Source organism: Drosophila grimshawi, unplaced genomic scaffold (genome assembly GCF_018153295.1).
Source record: "Drosophila grimshawi isolate 15287-2541.00 unplaced genomic scaffold, ASM1815329v1 contig_1377, whole genome shotgun sequence".
Lineage (NCBI taxonomy): Eukaryota > Metazoa > Arthropoda > Insecta > Diptera > Drosophilidae > Drosophila > Drosophila grimshawi.
In genome coordinates, this window is record NW_025062900.1 from 12,443,032 (window position 1) to 12,463,562 (window position 20,531).

Consider the following 20,531-nt stretch of genomic DNA (forward strand, 5'->3'; position numbering starts at 1 on the left):
GAGTAAGTATAAACAGCTTAGGAAAAACTTTGACTAAAAACAGGAAATCCTACACACAAATTTTCAGTGTGCTGTGCAGCAAATTATCAAAACGCCAACATCTTTTTGACAAACTGCGAACAGGCCCCTGTATACCCTCCTCCCTAACCCATTTGCTAACCATGTCGGGTACACCTAACAACCCGCAGCTGTCTCTGGTGGTCCGCACATTTCTCACAGAAGATATCACGAGTCGCATTTTATTTTATTTTCCTTATACCCTTGTCGAGGGTATTATCGTTGTACCTTTGATCAGCTTAGTCTATATAATATTGCCAACATTGAAACTATCTTTCGTAAGATAAGCTCTTAAGATATCTTTATTCGACTTTCCGGCCTTGCTCCTTACAAAGTTTGGCATAATTATCAACATTTTACTACTCTTAAAGCTAGACCTCGTTGAGAAACAATCGATTTAGACTCAAATTATTATTAATTAATCCATATAGGCAGGAGTAGATTTTAAAGAGCGAATCTTTATATGAGTTTTGTCATAAAAAAGAAACTAGCCTGTATCAGAAATGAATTGCTCTTCGCTCTTCAAGCGTATGTAATCTTCGGCATTCTTTCTCATTTTTGTTGTTGTTGTTGTGTGTGTTGTATACTTCTCTGATTTGTTGCGATCGCAATCATGTTACGGACTTTGGCTTTCATATATGTGTGTGTCTGTTTGAGAGAGAACGGTGCGAGTTGGAGTTTTGGGTCGGGGCATTATTTACGGAGCGTCGGGCCATTACATGGCTCGTTGCTTGAGATCGGTCCGACGATTGACGTGTCTTACTGTAATTTTTCATGCAATGATCTTTTCTTATGGCATCTGCGTCCTCGTCCTCGTCGTCGTCGTCTTCGTCGTTGTTTTCGTCGTCATTCAACGCATCGTTGACCTATTGAACCATAATGTATGCGCTTCGAGTAGAAGCTCGTGTGCCGAAAGGATATAGAGACTCAGAAGAGAGAGAGAGAGAGAGAGAGAGACAAGTGCTATTTCTACTATTAAAAGACTACCACCAGTCACGTTTTAAGTTATTTTTTTATATATTTTTTTGTTAAGAACCTGTTCTTGCCGCTACTTTTCTCGTATGAATCATTATTTGTTGTGCTAAAGGTAAACCTGTGTGGCGCATCCGATCTGGCAGAAGGTGGCGGGAGCAGGGCGAGTACTCTTTGGGACAGCTGCAAGTTTGGCCAGTTGGTAAGCCCTCTGGGCGCAGTCGCCTGCCTCGTTTGCGATCATTTGTGATTGATACTATTTATTGGTAGTTTGGCTACAAAACGTAAACGCTTTACGCATTTATTGCAGGGTTGTCGAATCGCATGAATATGTAAGTTGAGAGCTTGAATGTAGACAGTAAAGAGAATGTGTTTCGCTGTGGAATATGGGTATTCTTTTCATTTTATTTCCAAGAATTATTGGGGGTATTTGGAGGAACAACTTTATTTGCCATGGCAAGATTCCATGTAGGTGAAGATTATGATGCAAGTAAGATGAAGAAGGATGAATATAGAAAGAAGTGATGGAAAGGTACAAGAGATCTAGCAGAAGGACTTGGGCAGACGTTTTTCTTAGATTAATAATTCTGCAAATGCAAGAAAGGACAATAAGTACACAATAAAGAAAAGAAACAACAAAATCCATAAGGAAGTATCTGATGTATAAAATATACTATTAATTTAGCAATTCATTCAAGTATTTTCCTATTCATTTAAACAATTAAAGACTTTTATGTACAAGGTTTGGTAACTCTTCTGCTTATTCGTAGATTTAATCCCCCTCATAGAGGAAATGTGGCCTGCTCCTACCATTTGCCCCATTCAGTTGAGCCTAGATGCTTTTAGCGTCTATTGATGAAAGAATTTCACCAGCGGCTGTCGTTGCCACTTTTTTCAATTTCGAACTTTGAGGCAGCCTTTCTGCCAGCGAGTTGGGCAGCTGCATGGGCATTATTATAGATTATGCTCGTGGAGTGTTTTCAGTGTGTTTATCTGTGTACATGTATCCGCGCATCCGCGTATCCGGCGTGCGATTTTGGCCAGGCAACAAGAAAAGCGTGCGAAAAAGTGGGCGTCTTCGGGTTAGCGCAATCTTCGACCTTTTGATCTGTTTTCTACGCTACGCCTCGCTTGCCAGCGGCAGCGACGTTGACGTCGACTGCGACTGCGACGGCGACTGCGACAGGGACTGCAAAACACTTTCAGCTTGGCAACACTTTTTTTTTTTGCTGTTGTGCTTGTTGCTGCAACATTTGCAGCAGTTGCAACTTCCTTTGCGTGCCAAGTGCAAATGCATTACTTTTAACGTTACCTTCAATGTTGCTGCAAAACCCCCCGCCTTCTTTTTCTCCCCCTCTCTGTAACTATTACTCTCTACCCGTTGCTGCTGCTGCCGTCTTGATTTTAATTGATTTTTTCGGCTTGTTGTTGCATTTTTGTTGCACTCCGTCGGCAAAGCTTTGTGTTTTGCTTGATATGAGAATGTGTTGCTGCTGTTGTTATTGTTGTTGTTGTTGTTGCCATGGGCGAAAGTTGCTCAACCAATAGTTGGGCCAGTTGTGAAAGGGGAGTAATGGGGAGGTGTTGCCTAATGGATTTTGCCACGAGTTACTTTCGGATTACCTTAAGAATTTTTCAAAAATTAAAAAAAATGTTCCTACTCTAATATATTTTTGGTTAAAGGAAAACATATAAATAAAAATTTATAACATATAACAAAGAAATACGTTTTTTAATACACAAATATGTTTAAACCTTTCTTTAACAAAATTTATTTACTTATAACATTATTTGTTAAGCGCAGCAGGATTCTCCTTTATTAATTATTATAATTGGGGTAGTCGCGGATTCTACTGATGGTGATAGTGTATTTACTTTAATCTTTAAGTATCTACATCTTCATCAGCTAATACGCTGATGTGATGGACGCCGTAAGCTTATCTTTTGCAACGGATAATCTTCTTTTAAATGTTAAACATTTATCACTCTCAGAGCAGTTCAGGAACCAGTTGAGATTATTCACTTAAAAAGAACATTGATCACTCTAAATGCTGGAAAGCAGCTCTCTAATTTATTGCAATTCATCAGCCATGGAGTTTGACGAAAAAAAACAAAAGCACCGAAGTCAGACAGCATCTTCAACTGCAACTGCAACTGCAGAAGTTGAAGAAGACTCCATCAGGGGAAAAGTGGTATTTGTTATTGACTCCCGACTTTTGGCTGTCATCAAATTTATGGCAACTGTCATCAATTGAAATTAGCAATTTTGTTTAATTGCAATTTACTTTTATTGAGCCAGCAACAATTTCCGCTAGCCTCCAACGAGCTAGTGGCCCAAGTGCATCAGGCCAATGAACGTCGTCGTCGGAGTTGTTGTTAATTGCACTTGTGATTTACGTTGTTGAATGTCAATGCACGCAATGCGAAAGTATATCGCAGATGGGTTTTAGTTTTAAGCGACTGCACTTTGATTAAATGCGTCCGTGGCGGATTGCGTGATGAAAGATGAGTTTGCCAGACTTGGCTGACTTGGGAGTTGGCAGGTTGCAACGTGGAGAGCTTGCAAAGACTGATGAAGCGCGGGGCGTGCTTCGGCTATTAGAAAGTGCATCAGGTAACCCGCCCACAGCCGGCTCATATGGATTTACATTGCCCTGAGGCTAAGGCTGATGATGATGCTGTTGCTGATGCTGTAGCTAAAAGCGCTTTGCTATCTAAATGCATTTGACATGTTTTGCGGTCACATTCTGAGTAGGCATAAAACTAATGGCACCGCCAAGCTACATGCATTCAACTTTTCAAAAAATACTATCATCGCGCAGTCAACTACTTCAGATTTTTACGATTTTTTAATGTTGAAAGCTTCTCATAAACCTAAAAATAATAAAATACAACAACAACAAAAAAAAAAAACAAAATATGCAAGCCGAGTCGCAAGTCAAAACTGTGAACTAGGCTGCAAACGTGTTGGGGGCGTGGCCGCAAGCGATGAGTAAAAAGTTAAATTTTTTACGGTCCTAATAAAGCGCCCAATTATAACGGTAAACGGAATTTTGCAATAGCATTGGTTAGCTTTCAAAAGCCCTACGTAAAAGTTGTAAGAGCAACGTCTGTTTATTATTGTTTATCCTAACTTGCATGATTTGCGTTCCTTTGAAAGCTACAGAAAACTGTCACATCGACTGACATAAATTGCTTTATATGAATTACTTGCAGAGGGACCACACGGGCGGCAGAATATGACAGTTGGCACAGAGAAATATATACAAATTTATATATATATATATGTGTATGTATGTATCCGCTTTGAAGTGGCAACAAAATAACCAACTGCTAGGCTATGAATCCCCTCCCCCCTCTCAGGACTCATAAGAAATGTTGGCAACTTTATCAAGAGCACAATTTAAATGTCAAGTTGATGACGTTTCGTGTCTGTTCGCCTGGAGGCTGACGATGTTGGCGTTGTTGCAGTTGTTGTTATTGCTGTTGTTGTTGTTGTTGTTATTACTGTCGTTGTTGTTGTCGTGGACCACATTCAAGACAGATGACTCTAGCAGCTGGCAAAACGCAAGCCACGAAACGGAAGTGCAGCAGTCTAAACAAATTCATACTGCAGCTGAACGCATGGGAAGTGCTAATCGAGCACAACACGAAACATGGCCAAAAGGCGTTAATGTTGTTGGAGATGAAGTAACTGGGAAAAATGCCAATACTCTCGGCACAACTTCATCTGATTGAGTCACTGAAAAATATTCGACCAGTTGTTATGCATATTATCACTTACAGCTAAAAGTTGGCAGAGATCTTTAATAATGAGTGTGGGATTTAATTATGAATGAGTGCGAAATATGAGACACTAAAATTAACTTTGAATTAACTGAAGCAAATTAGTTTTCACTAGTTTATTACTTACTTAAAAGCACTATTACTCATAGTAAATATAAATACTCATTTATTTTGAAATACTATAATTTAGTTATCGGGCTGAATAGGAAAATAAGGTATTAAAATACTCTTTGATTTCAGGAATTTCTTACCTCTTCAACACACTAAACAATTTTGAGCTTTTATAGAAAAACTAAAATCAACGAATTACTTAAAATAAACAACAAAGGAATCTGAGTTTCTTTAGTTTAAATATTGATATAGTATTCAAATTTGTTCATTGTTTTCATATTTTTTTGTTTAGAATCTGTTCTAGCTGTGAATGATTTGGGTGATTCATCAGCAGTAGTAGCAACATAGAATGAAATCATGTGTGAATTTACGCGAAAAGAGGCCTTGCTCGTTAGTTTCAGTTTATAGATGGGTTTGCTCAGTCGCTGCATGCATGCAAAAGGGCCGAGGCATAACAAGATCATTAACGTGCCGCATACTGAACGCCAGCGGACAGTGCACAGTGGACAGTGGACAGTGGACAGCGAACAGCGAACAGCGGCTGCATAACCCAAATAAACAAGCACAGTAGCATTCACCATTCACCACGTTGCACACTGGATGCTGGATGGCCATAAATAAGCCGGGAATCTCTCTGTCGTCTGCCAGCAAAAATTATGACTGAAGCGCAAGCTTGAGGGAAAAGCATTAGCAGGTTGGACACTGCGGCTCGTAGAGGAATGAAGCGGCGGAGGGTGAGTGTGGAACAGGGAGCAGCCAAAAAAACGGGAGACGATGTCGTCGTCCAACGTATTGGTTATCTTTTTGTTGTGCGCCGCCTCGGGAGGTTAGTCACACATGCGCGGTGATAATTCAACACGGCAGCCACGGCAACATTAAATGGTAGCAGCAGCAGCAGCAGCAGAAGCAGAAGCAGAAGCAGAGGTTGCTGAGGCAACAGCAACATGTTGCCGGTGTCTTGTTAGTTGGCCCCGCTTAGTTGCTGCTGCTGTTCTTGTTGTTGTAGTTGTTTTTGCAGCGGCGGCGCGAAATCGTGACAAAGTGTTGCCATTGTTAGGCGCAAATGAAGAAAATGCCATTGTGGAAAAATCTGTGCGCGAAAAACAATTGCCGCGCAAGTGCTTGTTGTTGTTGTTGTAGTTGTAGTTAGAGTTGGAAAAGTTGTCGGTTGCTTGCAACGCTTGTTGCACGTTGCTGCCGTGAAAACGTTTGGCGCACGTTTTGCAATCAATCAATGCGCTTCTGAAAAGGCGACTCGACAATTGTTTTGGCTTGTATGTTTTTAGGCAATACCAAATTCTTACGAGTTACCTTTTAATCAACCAGCACATGTGATTAAAGAGAGATACCGAGAATATAATGATCTTGAAGTCCAATAATAATCCTTCAATTTATAGAATTAAGTTCTGACATGGCCTGACATAGGATAAGAAATAAATTAAACAAAATTGCTCAAATGCATATAAGAGAACAGTTAAGGACATCCAGAAGCAGACAGAAATGAATGGTTCTGGTTATAAAAACGAATCACTTTCTATTAAAATGTTGTACTTGATATTCTCTCACTTGCCAAGAACAATTCCCACAGTTTTTCTCACTACACAAAATTTATGGTCCGCTAAAAATCACAGCTACCGCAAACAACTTCTTCAGCCCCAATGTATTTTTGTGACGTTCTACAACCAACACTTCACCGTTTATTTCACACCAGACAATCATTTTATTTTCATGGAGCAGGCATACAAAATTTCATTTGGAAGTGAATGAAATCAAAGCCAATTGCTGGCCGTAAAGTTCTTTGATATTCATTGACAGAAGGCGGGGGCCGGAAAATTGTTAAAAATCAGAGAAAACAATGCCATAAATTTTTACCAATTTGTCGACAAACTGAATATAAAACAGATATTGAAGACAGGCGGGCAATTATGCTTATGAATGAACTGCAATTCAATTTATGTTCATTTCTCGACTTGGCTAATTTTATGGCTAGCTAATTTTTATGAACCGCTAAAGCGGTACGGAAACGTGGAAAACCAAGAGCTTTAACAGCTCCAGAGCTCTCAGAGCACCGCACTGAAACTACCCACAGTCTCGCTATAGTTGCCGTCAGCTATTTGACCCTAATGAACTGACATGAAGCAGCGACATGGTTGCTGGGAAGCTGCAGTGGTGCGTGGTGCGATACGGTGTGGTGCGGTGTGGTGCGGCGCTTGCGCATCCGCGGGGCGCACACCGAGCAAGCCCCCGCGTGCTGCACTTGGAACATGTTGCAACTGAGACCCCTACACACAGTCTCTCAGTTTATTGACTGGAAATAATTTATTAATTACTTATGCCTTTTTGGTTTTATGAGATTTTTGTGTTTTGATTTTTCAAGTTTTTATATATATTTCCTTGTCTGAAAAGATTTTATATATTTTTTTGTGATTAGTTTCGCTTTTTTGGGTGGCATTTTGAATAGAGATTATATTTTAATGTATTTTCAAGTGTTTTGTAAGCGTTGTGTAGTCGGCCTGATTAGAACGCACATTAGTTTGAGCATTATGATGCTCTCTGTACTGATGCGTGTTAATAGTGTGTCAGGGAAGTGCAAATGGGGCGTACGCCAATGTGACAAAGTTGCCTTCAAATTGTAGCGCTATAAAATTATGCGGCTAACAAACGCTAGAAAACCAATTGGTAAAATAGCGCATTTTATTATACTTCAGATTACGATTTGGAAATCATAATTGAAATCAGAGAAATAAATGCCTATAAATCTCTTTAGAACATGACCTAATTTTAATTACAATTTATTGTAAGAAATGACTACAGAAGTTGACTAAAAGTGTGTTTAAAATATAAAAAAAATGTGTATATGACTTGACCTGTAAATTTTGTGTTAATATTAGTGAATCACATGTGTAAAATATTTAATAAATTTTACTAAACTTTAAATGATCTACACAATTTCAATAGTTGCACAGAGTATGCAGAAAGTGGTTAATCAGTGGTAAGAGAAGTAAATCCACACTACCTCGATCCCACACAATCTAGTCGGCTAATTCGCCCCTATTGTGGCTATAAATCGCAGCACCTTTGTTCCAACTGCTGTCAAAGGCGTCTGTCCAAAAAAGAAAAATAAATAATAAAAAAAGAGTTCCAAAAGATACCACGATTTGCACTCGATATGCGCTGCATGCGCGACCGTAAAGAACATTTGTAAGAGCAATTAAAATCACACCACACGACCAGCTCGAAAATTGGAGACGTGTTTTTAGTTTTTTCTTTTTTTTTTAGCTCTTTTTTTTTGGCATTCGACGATAGATGAACATAGGAAACGGGCAGCAGATACAGACATCGAGGTGGGTTGCAAGAAGCAAATACTGGTCATAAATTAGATAATCAAAATGCCAAAAGACCAAGTGATTTGGATTAATGTTAAGCACAGTTTGAAAGCGATTGGATGCCAGTGGCAGTTGGCTTTAATAACATGCAATAAATTTGGCTTAAATAGTGAGCAAATTGTCGCCAGCCAATTACATTCGCTTGTTAGCCACATTCATTAGTGTCATGTGCTTTGCATGTCCTCGGGACGCGAAACTCTTCTTCTCTTAGCCATTTTCTATTAACTGCTGCCAGCTGGCATTGCCTATTTTTTTTTTTACCGTTGTACGACGCGTTTATGTCACAAGTCGCTTGAGAATTTTTTGAAATTTATTGCCACGTGAGTCTGAGGATCCTCTTGCTCCATTTCCAGTCATCATTCGGGCCGAGATGCGTTGACAGGCCAACAACAACCACCACAACAACAACTACTTGTCGCAGCTGTTGTTGTTTTTGCTCCATTTTGTCCATTTAGACGCTTCTTGATTACCTTGCTGCGACATTGCGACTTTGCGTCCAACTCAACGCGTCAACGTATAAAGTTGCTTTTTGTATTTGCAATTTTCTGTCTTGTCTTTGGCAATTGTGAAAAAGATACTCGCTACACACACACAATAAACACTCACACACCAAGAGTAAAACGCTTTCGGCTCGCATTTTTCTTGTTTTTTTTTTTTAATTTTGTAATTGTTTTGGCCTGGTTAACAGCTGAAGCATCTCAAATTGTTAGCACATGTGCAAGCAAAACATTAGGCATTGCAATTTATGGCAGTCATGGATTCTAATAAAAAAACGCAATGTGAATAAAATAATTTGAAGAGGCTGCGTTATGATAGAAAGTTGAAAACTATAAATTCCTGAATATCACTTCTACATTCATTGAGTGTAATAAGAATCACGCTGTAAATAATTTATTTATTGGTAGAAAGATAAGTTTTACGAAAGCAAGATTCTGCGAGCAAAATATGTAAACTAATCTTAATCATGATTGTTAAGATGTGTAAATGGATATAAAAACAAACAAATATTCATATGAGATATGTATATTCTTCAATTGAAACAGTCGTTCAACTTGAGGCTATCTTGATACAATTTGGCATATGTTCATCTTTTATCATATAGCTGCCATAATTTTTGTATGAAACCTTTTTTGTTGAACAACCAAACTAGCTATCCTTAATATAATGCTCCCAATATTTATACAAATAAATTTTGAGATCAGATTATTATATCCTATTATATAGTATAGAATCGGTCGAAAGATGAGTTCTTGTAAGAATAACTTGTTTGATATCCACACCAAACTTATGAGTTATGCGTGATAGAATATTACTAATATTTTTACATCAGACTACTGATCACATAGCTTTTATAGAAAAAATCGGTCAGTTGTTTTAAATTTATACTAGCCGAACCCATTACAAATGCAGAATATGATAAATAATCCATTGAAAACCTGATATAAGCATATATCTCACAGATAGTCTTGTTCTTATCCGGTTTATTTTCATAGGCTACAAATTTGTCACAATCCTCAATCATTTTTTCCCATGTCAACATTAAAATGCTCTCAAATTATAGTTGTTTTGGCCAAAAACAAAATTCTCATGCAATTGCGCTTACATAGCTGCAAATAAGTTGAAACTGGGGCACTTAAGGAGCTCATTTGCATTACCAATTTGGCAGTTGGCTTAGTCATTAGCGTGGAAAAAAAAAACAGTAGCACGTGTATTGTGGCTAACCAAAGTCTCAAATTTAAGGCCCACGTATAAAAATTAAAAATACATATCTATCTGGGTTTTTGCTTGTGTAGAATCGAAAGCAAAGACTTTGGTATCTAAGAAATTAAGCAGCAAACGGCGCATACATTTAGCCGCTGGTCATATTTTGTAATCAGTTCCATTTGCCGCTCACCAGAGACATGCCACAGCAGCAGCAACAGCAACAGCACAAGCAGCAGCAGCAGCAACCAGCAACAACCACAGCAAAATCTCAGACAGCATGGAGCCAACGAGATGTTGTGTCCAGTTTTAGGCCCAGGCAACCACCAACTGCAGCAGCAGCAGCAGCAAACCACTTTGGCGAGCCAAGCCAATCGGCACATATTTTCTTCACTGTTTTCTTGTTGTTACTGTTGTGGTTGACATTTTTATGGACATTGGTATGCCCAGAGTCTGGTTGGTGGACCTCGCACAACGAAAAACAACCAAAACCAAAACCAATACGTAAAACCGAAATGCGAAAATTGTCACTGCCTTCCATTTGACTTTGCTCCTAGGCCGATTACCGTTTCGGCCAAAACTGATTAGTGAAACAATTTCAAATATTTGTGTTAAATACCTTGAAATTAATTGCAATTGTGCTCACTCTTGCGGTTTCACATTGCTGTCTCAAAAATGAAGTTATGACTATTTGGATAGGCAATTTGTTGCGTTGGCGGTGCCTTTTAAATGACTGCCAATGAACCACACTTTGATAAGGTCACAATAATCTGGCAAATGTTGAAAACTAGAGTAGAAGACAAAAATGATATGAACTGCAAAAGAATTAGAAGTAGAACAAAACTAGCAGTTTAAGTGTCCAAGTAAAGATTACACAATGTTTTAGGAAGCATGCGCTTGAAGAGAGTTTAAATATGATGAACGCTTCCAGTTAAAATTGTTGAAAGCTTCCAGGGAGAATAATAACTATTTATTATTAGATCATTGGGAACTCGACACGCAGAACTTCCTAAACATTAACGCTTTCAGCTACATTAAAGTGCAGTTTGCTCCAAGTCTTCTTCTCCTCCTAAGGCAGCTTTGAATGTATTTTTCAAGATTAATCGCCTGTTAAAGTGACATTTTTAGCTTTAGCTGCACTTGAATAGATTTGAGCGCTTCAAAAAGTTTGCAAGCTTGTTGCTCAAATCACTTTTCATTGGTATAATCTTATATCTTGAGCTGCTGACTGGGCAGTTATTTTACCGCCATTTAGCGTGGGTGTTGCTTATGAAAGTTGTTGGCATTGCTACTGTGCTGCCAATATACATGCCGCTACCGTTGTGTGTGTGGCAGTCGCAGGCGGCCTCTTGTCCCGGCCAATTGTCATTGCGGCCTTTCATTGTCATGACTCTGAGAGATAGTGAGATGTATCGATAAGAAAGGCAGAGAGGCAACGAATGAGAGAGACACAAACTGGGTGTAGTTATTGACTTCTTGAGTGCAGCGAAGTCAAAACTGCAGCTACTTTTAGGCGCTGGCAGATTAGAGTGTCAGATTTGTGGTTAAAGAGCGGAAAACGAGTTGGCCAGCCAGTGCTTGCAAAACTGTGATTTCAAACTTAGACCACAAATTGTTAATTATATCTAATGGCCAGTTATGCCTAAGCGGCTTGATGCTTTAACCTCAAAACAACAACACCCAGCACAACAACAAAAACCACTTGCAGCATGTTGCAAGCACAAAGCAGCTTCCAGTTTGAAGTCTCTTCAATCAGACTTGGATTACGACACTTGACCCTAATGTGCTTGCCGCAATGCTGCCTTTTCATTTATTTATTTGTTATTAGTTTTAGCATTTTATTTGGCCAAGTTTTGCACCAGGTTTTGCATAAAACTTAAACTTTTATTCCGCCATAACTTAAATTCCAGCAATTGGCCATAAATCAGTTTTGTGGTTGTCGCTCCAATGCAATTGTTTGTTGAATGCACTGCACAAATTTTTCCTTTTGTGGGCCTTGCTCAGATGTGGGCTGCATTTTGTAATTTTTACGAGCTAACGCTTGTTAACCCAATTACGTAATGAGATCGTATAATACAGTTCGACGGTTGAATCAATTAAATATTTAAAATATAGCTCTGCTCAAAATGACACCAACAAAACAAAAGACAAAAAAATTCTTTTTTTTATATTTATGATTCGAATTTTGCCATAATACAAATCATATTTTACGCAAGTAAATAAAATAAACGACTTTGTTTGAATATTATCATAATTTTCAAGCAACTATTCATAAAACTTAAATAAATCTCAAGGTATTAATTTTATTCATTTGTATACTCATCACTATAGACGCCTATTTCAATGTAGTTTTCTGTACATTTCACACCCAACTCATACATCATATATTGCTCATTACAGCGACCCATTGTAACTTGATATTTCTCATACACTGTGGGCAGTTCTCCTTGAAGTCAGGCCAAGTCTTTTTGTACCATTTTAACACCACAGACAATAGGCAAAAAAAAAAGCAGTTATAGTACAAAGTGTACTCAAATAACAATTTATTGTTGTATATTGTTTTGAAATACGGCTGGGCAACAAACCCAAAGTGCAGTTAACAGAAACCTCCTCCTAGGTCTTCATTACTTTTGTATCGCTCGGCATCTATTCTTCTTCCTTAGCTGGCAGAGGTGTTGTACTTGAACAAGAACTCGGATTGCATAGGCCAAAGCACTACCGCTTACAAGACTTCTGAACTTTTCCAAGAGTTGGCTTTTGTTTTTAGATTTTCAGTTACTTTGTTTTTGAATTGCTGCGTAGCGTTTTAGTAAACCTTCAAACTCGAGATGTAAACATTTTTAACTTTGCTTGTCATTATTTTAAAGTAGTTACTTTACGTATTTTATTGTTGGCTACCTCATTTGCTAACTGGCAGCTAATTAGCTAATAATTTATGCTTGTTCTGTCTAATTGATTTTCCAAAGAACTTGTACTGCAGCTTAAAAGTTTTTAGTTTCTATTGCATTTCCCAGTACTACAAAAATGTAATTATGTGCGTACATATATTAAATCGACGGCATTTGTATACCCTTACAGAGAGTATTTCTATTTGCCTTGTGTTACGTATAGAATTCAGATGAGTTTTTGTATAAGAAAAATGTTTGTTTTCAAAGATACCTTTGCCAAACTCTTGAATTATGCCTTCCATAAAACTATTACACAAATTACCAATATCCGACAGCAAAAACCTATAGCTGCCATAGGAATAACCAGTTGGTTTGTGTTTTATTCAAAGAATCATTCGCTCGGCTTCAAGGGAGTGTGATTTTCGACATGCCTCAGATAGAGGTTCTTTCTTGTTTCCATTCTTATTGATGGACTGCTCCGCCCCATGCAATGCACATCACACATCTGGTTTTCGTAGTAGTTGCAAGCACAACAAAGCCCACAAGTCATCTATCAGTGAGGCGCACAAATAAATTACCGGAATTTACATGGAATATTTCAACAATTTCTTTGTTCTTAACCGCATTTAAGCATGTTCCTTATGCGTGTGTTTAAATTGATGACTTGAAAAATTATGCCACATAAAAGCATTACTAAATTACGTACTTTTATTTCAAAAATATCGGGTAAATATTGAAAAATATACAAAATATATACAATAAACAGATTCTTCTATTTAAAATGCATTTTTAGAAGAATGTCGATGCTTAAAGTTTCTATTTTACTATAGAATCTTTTTTCTAATCCGATATATTATCTTAGTTTTTAGACTTGTCAATATTTTCTGTTAAGTTCACAGATATGTCTGTACTCACCCTCGCAGGCCACAGCCTCCATTTGATCATCATTATCGTTGATCAGCTCCCAGTCATCATCATTCTCGGCCAGACGCAGGGCAGCCAAATCCTCCAGTTGCTGGGCATTGATATTCATGCCAAAGTAGCCATTCTGGCACTCGTGACACTTGAGGCCCATGACGCCCACTTTGCACTCGCATTGTCCACTGCTGTTATTGCAGGTGTCCAGTTTGACAGCACCCAGTGCATCGCAGCCGCAGGGTACACATTGCAGTTCCACTTGGGCAAAGCCCACATCGCACTCATTGCACTTCTGGCCGGCGAATCTGGGACGGCACAGGCACTGCCCATCTGTGCTGTCGCAGAGGCCACTCTCGGAGCCATCGGCAAAACAGTTGCACGGCTCACAGCCGACAGCGGGATCACCCCAATAGCCCAGTTTGCAGCGCTCGCAGCGCCATCCTTCTGTATTCCCATAGCAAGTGATGCATTCACCGCTGGTGACATTGCAGGGACCGCCCTGGCAATCGCAGCGCTGACAGCTGTTGTCCATCTGCAGCGGATTGCCAAAGTATCCATCATCACACACCTGGCAATGATCTCCCGTATATCCCTCCGGGCACTGTGTGCATATGTATTCCGCATGCTCGATCAGCTCGAATTGCGGATTCAGATCCATATAGTTGTAGCTCTTCAACTGACAACTGGGCGAGAAATTGTTCGACTCCTCCAGCAGGGGGCAGGCGCAGCGTTTACAGTCGTGTGGTGTGCCCTGCAGCGGATTGCCATAGAAACCAAGCTGGCAACGCTCGCAGCTGCAATTGCAACAAATGAACAGAGAATTAGGTGTGTGTGTCTTGACTAAGTTGTTGTGTTGCTGCCTGAAGTGGTGAGTTTAGTGCAATTATAAACCTGAGCGCTGTCAGTGGTGTGTGCATCGACTAATCGTGGATTGTGTGCGTGTGGATGTTATGTGACTTGGCTAAAGCAATTCTCAATTCGGCGAAATGTACTCATTAATATGAGACGTGTTTTAGAAAATTTAAAAAAATGCACATTCCAAATGTATAATTTCAGTTTAAAGATAAATACCTCAAATTGTAAAGTGGTTTACTGTGTTTTACTCACCGTTCTCCGTAGGTGTTGTGCATGCAATCGCCACAGTTGCCGCTCTGCAGATCACAGGAGTTCGAGTGGCCGTTACAAGGACAGGGTATGCATTTGCCCAGCAGCTGATGATCGGTGGAGTTTTCAAAGATGCGCTTATACCCAAAGGAGCAGCCCTCGCACGAGAGACCCGTGTAGCCAGTTGGACAGATGCACTGCTCCACCTGTGTTGTGGCCTGGGCGCCCAGCTCAACGCCACCCGAATAGATGACAGCGTGCGCCAGCGATGTTTCCACCTGATCTGTGTGAAAGGCGGCGCGTATGAGCAGAGCATCCAGTGAGACGAGCACCGAAAGGAACTGTGTTCTGGTCACCTCCTCGCCATGATAATAGCCACCCTCAGTGCGACGCAATCGGGTCTTGATGTCCTTAACTGTGGGTGGCACATGATACCAGCCCTCTTCCGTTAGTGTGACATTCAGAGCGAGCTCCAAGCTCTCAAACGACTCATCCGCATAGGCAATCTTTAAGCCGTTCTTCCCGAACAATATGACATTGGGCCCAGTTGTGGGTTTGCCCGAAGTATCACCCCTCATCACCACCCAAGCTAATTGCAGTTGCAGCCTGGCACCGTAGCTGGTCAGACGATTGCCCAGATAACCCATCGGCGCCTGCCAGTAAACCGCCTCCACTTCAGCCAACTCATAACCAAAAATCAAACGCTTCTGTTCCGCATCCAAAGAGATGGGTATCGATTGCGATCGCTGTATGTCCGTTAGCTTCCAATCATTGAGCGTTTCAAAGGCCAGAGTCTGCAGCTTGGCGCTGTGGCAATTCTCCGAGACATGCGAACACCAGCAGGGACTGCAGCCCTCAGGATTGAGAGCATTCAAATCAAAGTAGCCCGTGGCACACACCGAACAGGTGTCGCCCTCCACATGTGCCTTGCACCGACAACTTCCTGCGCAGGCGCTGTCCTCGAGAGTTCCACGTGAATCGCATTCACAGCGGCGACAATCGTCACCGTAGTAATTCGGAGCGCACTCCTCGCAGTGGGCACCCTGAATAAAATATATATATATATGTATTGATTATTGAAGAAGCTGTATCAACTTTGGATCAGAATTGTTAAATGGTACAAAAATCAACCAAGAAATCTAATCAATGTAAATGAACTAAAAATGCCTATAATAAAATATTATAATATAATATTCACCAATTTAAATGGTTAATACAATGGCCTTAAATGGTAAAGTAGTAATAAAAGTTATCGATTGGTTATTCCCACAACACCCACCTGGAATCCCTCCAGACAATGGCAGGCGCCTCCCACAGGTGCACAGTTGCCCGTGGAACGTTGCGGATTGCAGGCGCAGGGCAGGCAGGGTTCAGTGGGTGCCGCATCAAGTGGTCTATAGAAGCCGCCTGCACAAAATTCACACTCATTGCCGGCTGTATTGTTGCCACAGCTCTGACAGATGCCACGCTCCAGGTACGCATCGTAGTTGCAGCTCTGCGCATGTCCGTTGCACTGACAAATCTCACATTCGCCGCCGGCAGCATAGGCCCGGTCCTGGAAGAGTGGACAGCACTCCTCGCACTGCATGCCACACGTATTGTGCTGACAGATGCACTGCAGCAGCGTATTACCCGCCACATCCTGTGTGCGATTCGCATGTCCATGACAGTCCAGGCGACCGCTGACACGCAACTGTTTCAGGCTGTAGAAACTGCGCTTTTCCAGCGACTGAGCATCGAGGGCCCAGTCGACGCTATTCTCCAGATTCGCCGTCGAGTGCATGCCCTGCAGTCGAATTCGCATAAATCGAGCCGTGATGAACTCCATCAGCTCTGGCGTTTGCTCCTGTGCACCAGGTCGATTCTTTAGCAGGGACACGTGCAGTTCCCCGTTCTCCAATGGCAGCGGTTTGGAGTATTGTGTGGAACATATCACTTCAGTATCGTTTTTAAACGAGTATTTGCCATTCCGTCCGGACAGATTGTAGCGTCGCTTGCAGTCCGCATCGCTGAGACCAAAGTATTGCCAGGGCTCGTAGTTAATGCCATCGATTGATTTCTCCAGTATCCAGGAAGCAGGACGTGGCGAATTGGCCGATTTCAGCATGACGAAGAAGATTTGATACGTCTGAAATGGTTAACAAATTGAGAGAATTTATAACTCAGATGGATGAGAGACTGTTCCAAAGGTAAATACAAATATTCGAAATATATATGAATTTAATCTTTTCCATTGTCACTTTATTATTACTACAACATCACACGCTATGCCTCACGCAATTCTGTCTCTCGATTGACATATTTTGAAGTCACCTCAAGTCACCTCGATTATTTATGCTCGTTTTTAGCTAAAGGTTCGTTTTTATTTGGAATGTTAACAGACCACAAATTCGGTTTACAGTTTACAGTTTTACATTCACTGCCAGCGCTATAAATTAGTTTGTACAGCCCAAAGACTTGATGTTGTGCCCTGTCACTTTGGGGCAAGGCGCCGATGTTTCTATTATTTAGTTGTATACATCTTTGTAAATGCAACAACTGAAACCGCAACGCTGCAAACTTGTGTCTGTTGTGGCTGCTGTTGCCGCTGGCAGTGTAAAAACTTTAAGCCAACACCATCGTCATGTCATAAATTCTGCAAGCTGTCAACAAAACAGCGACTAACAAAAAAATAAAAATAAAAAATAAGGCAACTCCCAATCGCCAGAAACACGCCCGGCAGCTGACAAGCGATATTTATATGTATTTTTATTTATATTTTGGTGAACTATTTGCGAAAATTGTTTAGCCAAAAAATGGCAAATGCCAAAAACGTTGCGTGTTTCTTTGGGGCTATCGTTGTGCAAAGATCGACAAATGAAAAAACTGAAAACTGAAACCAATAAAAGGCATGTGCAAGGTGTGGCCTTTTGGCCTGGTAATTGATTATAATACAAAAGCTAAGCTGTCTGGCGCCATCTAACGAGATTTTCCAGCAACTCCATAGCAAACAATCCGCTCATAAGCCATGGCCAAAATGTCAGCGTGCGGTAGATAACAAACGGCAGGCGACAGGAGACAGGCGACAAGCGACATTCAACAACGAGTCTATCAAATTTCAAAAGGCACTTGTTGGCCAAATATCTTGCTATCTCGCTCTGACTCCTCTCTCGGTGCAACACATTTTCGCCACAAGTTTTTCCGATTCGCAGCACCTGATAAAATGCACGCAGCCACTGTGAAAATCCACTGGGAAAATTCAGTGCAAGCATTGCGCATGCGTGCCTCTTTCAGCGGCAACAACAATTTGCTTTGCCCGTATTCGATTACAACAACTGCCAACAGACGGCACGACATGTGCTGATAAGATTAGAGCGAGATAGGCAATCGGACAGAGACAGCGCAACGTGCACAAAACAGAATTGGGGAAATTGCTGGCCAGGCAAATTAGAGAATGTCTTGGAAAATTTATTGCGTGCTCTGAAATGATTTGTGAACTAGAAAAAAATGTCTGAATATATTTGCAGAGATCAGCAATATCGATTGGGAACTAATTCCACACAGTAGGTGAGAAGTTGGGGAGAAGTTGATAGAACCATCAGAAAAACTATATATAAGAATTATAGTGCAATTAAATTATATTATATTATATATTATAAATATATATATGTGACAAAGGGATTATATACTTTTGTAAGAGTTACTCAAATTCTTGTAGAGAACAGTAAGATTATTTTTATTTTTACGAATTAATTGTTGTTTGTGTTGTATAAACAAAAGATTTTAATTGCTTGGCAATGAAACTCTTAAAACCAGTTGCATTTAGTGTGTTTTTGTATGTGTTCTTTTGCATTGTTGTATCGATGAAGCTGTCAATGATTTATCTCATGAAATTATGTTGTCTACGTCAATTGCACTAACCTTGATCAGAGATAAAGTCAAGCTAAGAACAAGTGCACGCGTCTGTGACTGCAACTTCCTGCTGCTGCTGCTGCTGCTGTTGCCTCTGCTGCCTGTCCAGAAACAAGTTGTCGATAAGAGAAACGTGCCTCTATAGGGCAGTGAAAGATCTGTGTAGATCGCAATCAGCAGCAGCAGCAGCAGCATCAGCCGCAAGTGGAAGCTGTCAGCCTTTGGGGCAGGCAATGCAGGTTTTGACATTTTTATCAGCTATTTTGACATGCCCAACAACAATAAAGACATGTTGAACAAATGCGAAAACAACATCGAAACAAAATCGAAATCGGAAAAGATGCATACATTCAGGGCGTGTCAATGAAATATGTGTGAATATTTGTTCAGCTTGTTGAACCAGCTATTGTTAAATGCATTTCCAATTGATATATTATGCTAAAAAGAAAACCCGTTTCCAAATGCCTGCCAGCTGATAGACCGCATATCAAATTAGACAACAAAATGTTTAAAATATGCAAGTGAGACAACTTAATTGAATTGTGGCTTCTATAGTATTAAAATAGCGGCAGTTCCACAATTGACTTATGGTCAGAGATAAACTGTAAGCCAACACAATTGCATGTCATAAATAAAGTTATTTAGCATTTTATATTCATTAAATATTTATCGCTCAATGGCCGAAATTAATCGGGTGCATCAGCAACACGTTCTAACCAACGCTAATTGTTGGAAAAATGGCAAACTATGGCCATAAAAACCAAATGCAATAATCACCGACAAAACTCACTGAATCGTCGCATCGTAAACTTTAAAAATAAACAAGCGCGAAATTGTGTTGTGAGACAGACAAAAACAAAAACAAGACCAGACTGTCGAAAATAAAGTCGAAAAAAAAATGAAATAGTTGAAGGCATTTAATTTTGTTTTGGGCGCGTAGTCTGTCATATTCATATTACTCACATATCTTTTATCTACATACTGTTATTTTTATTACTTTTTTTTTGTCAAAATTATAAAGTTTTGTGGCCCAAGAAATAGAATTTTCTGCTGGCGCGTTTCTAGATAAGGCGGCCACGCAAGCGAAGCGTTCAATTTTTGTTGGCTTATGTGGTGAATGAACCCACATGGCAGACAGAAGGTGCCGAATGTACCCTGTACAAGTCAAGTAAATGGGTATGTTATTTGTTCTTATAACAAATAAAATGTTCACTGAAGGTAAAGTGAGGCCAATGCATTTATATAATTGTGTAAAATTTATACAGCAAATTCTAGAGTCGCATTGACTTTGATTGATTGTTTTTTCACTTAATTTTCTTATTTTGTGGTTACCACAAAAAACGTTGCAGTTTAAAAGTTGTTTAGCCAGCAAGTTTTCTTATCTTTAAATTGGTGCATTAAATGCAACTGCAACCAAAACTCAAAACAAAGTAAAAACTTGCTGAACTTGGCTCAAATAACGGACAGAGCTTAGCTAGGTTTACCGGAAAGAGCGACATAAAAGGATTTCAGGCAGAGCTTCAATCACGTTAACAACGCACAACCAAGTGATTTATGCAAATGCAAGCAACGACAACAGCAAACAATCCAAACAACGAGAAGCATTCTCAAAAAGGCGAAACGTGCATACAAAAAAAAAAAAAAAGAAGAAAACAACATTGCAATAGTCGAAACAAATAAATAAATTGACCATTAAAATAATTGCAACGCCTAAATG

General features: G+C 40.0%; 1 protein-coding gene across 1 annotated transcript in view; it reads right to left on the minus strand.

The window, feature by feature from the left end:
• The window catches only part of LOC6562217 (laminin subunit alpha-1), a 77,976-nt gene that overhangs the window by 36,454 nt on the left and 20,991 nt on the right, over window positions 1-20,531 (minus strand). The window contains exons 3-5 of the mRNA XM_043214480.1: window positions 16,203-17,051; window positions 14,927-15,966; window positions 13,817-14,613 (exon numbers count right to left, since the gene is read on the minus strand). Coding sequence (XP_043070415.1) covers window positions 13,817-14,613; window positions 14,927-15,966; window positions 16,203-17,051 — 2,686 coding nt within the window. The remainder of the gene's footprint in view (window positions 1-13,816; window positions 14,614-14,926; window positions 15,967-16,202; window positions 17,052-20,531) is intronic.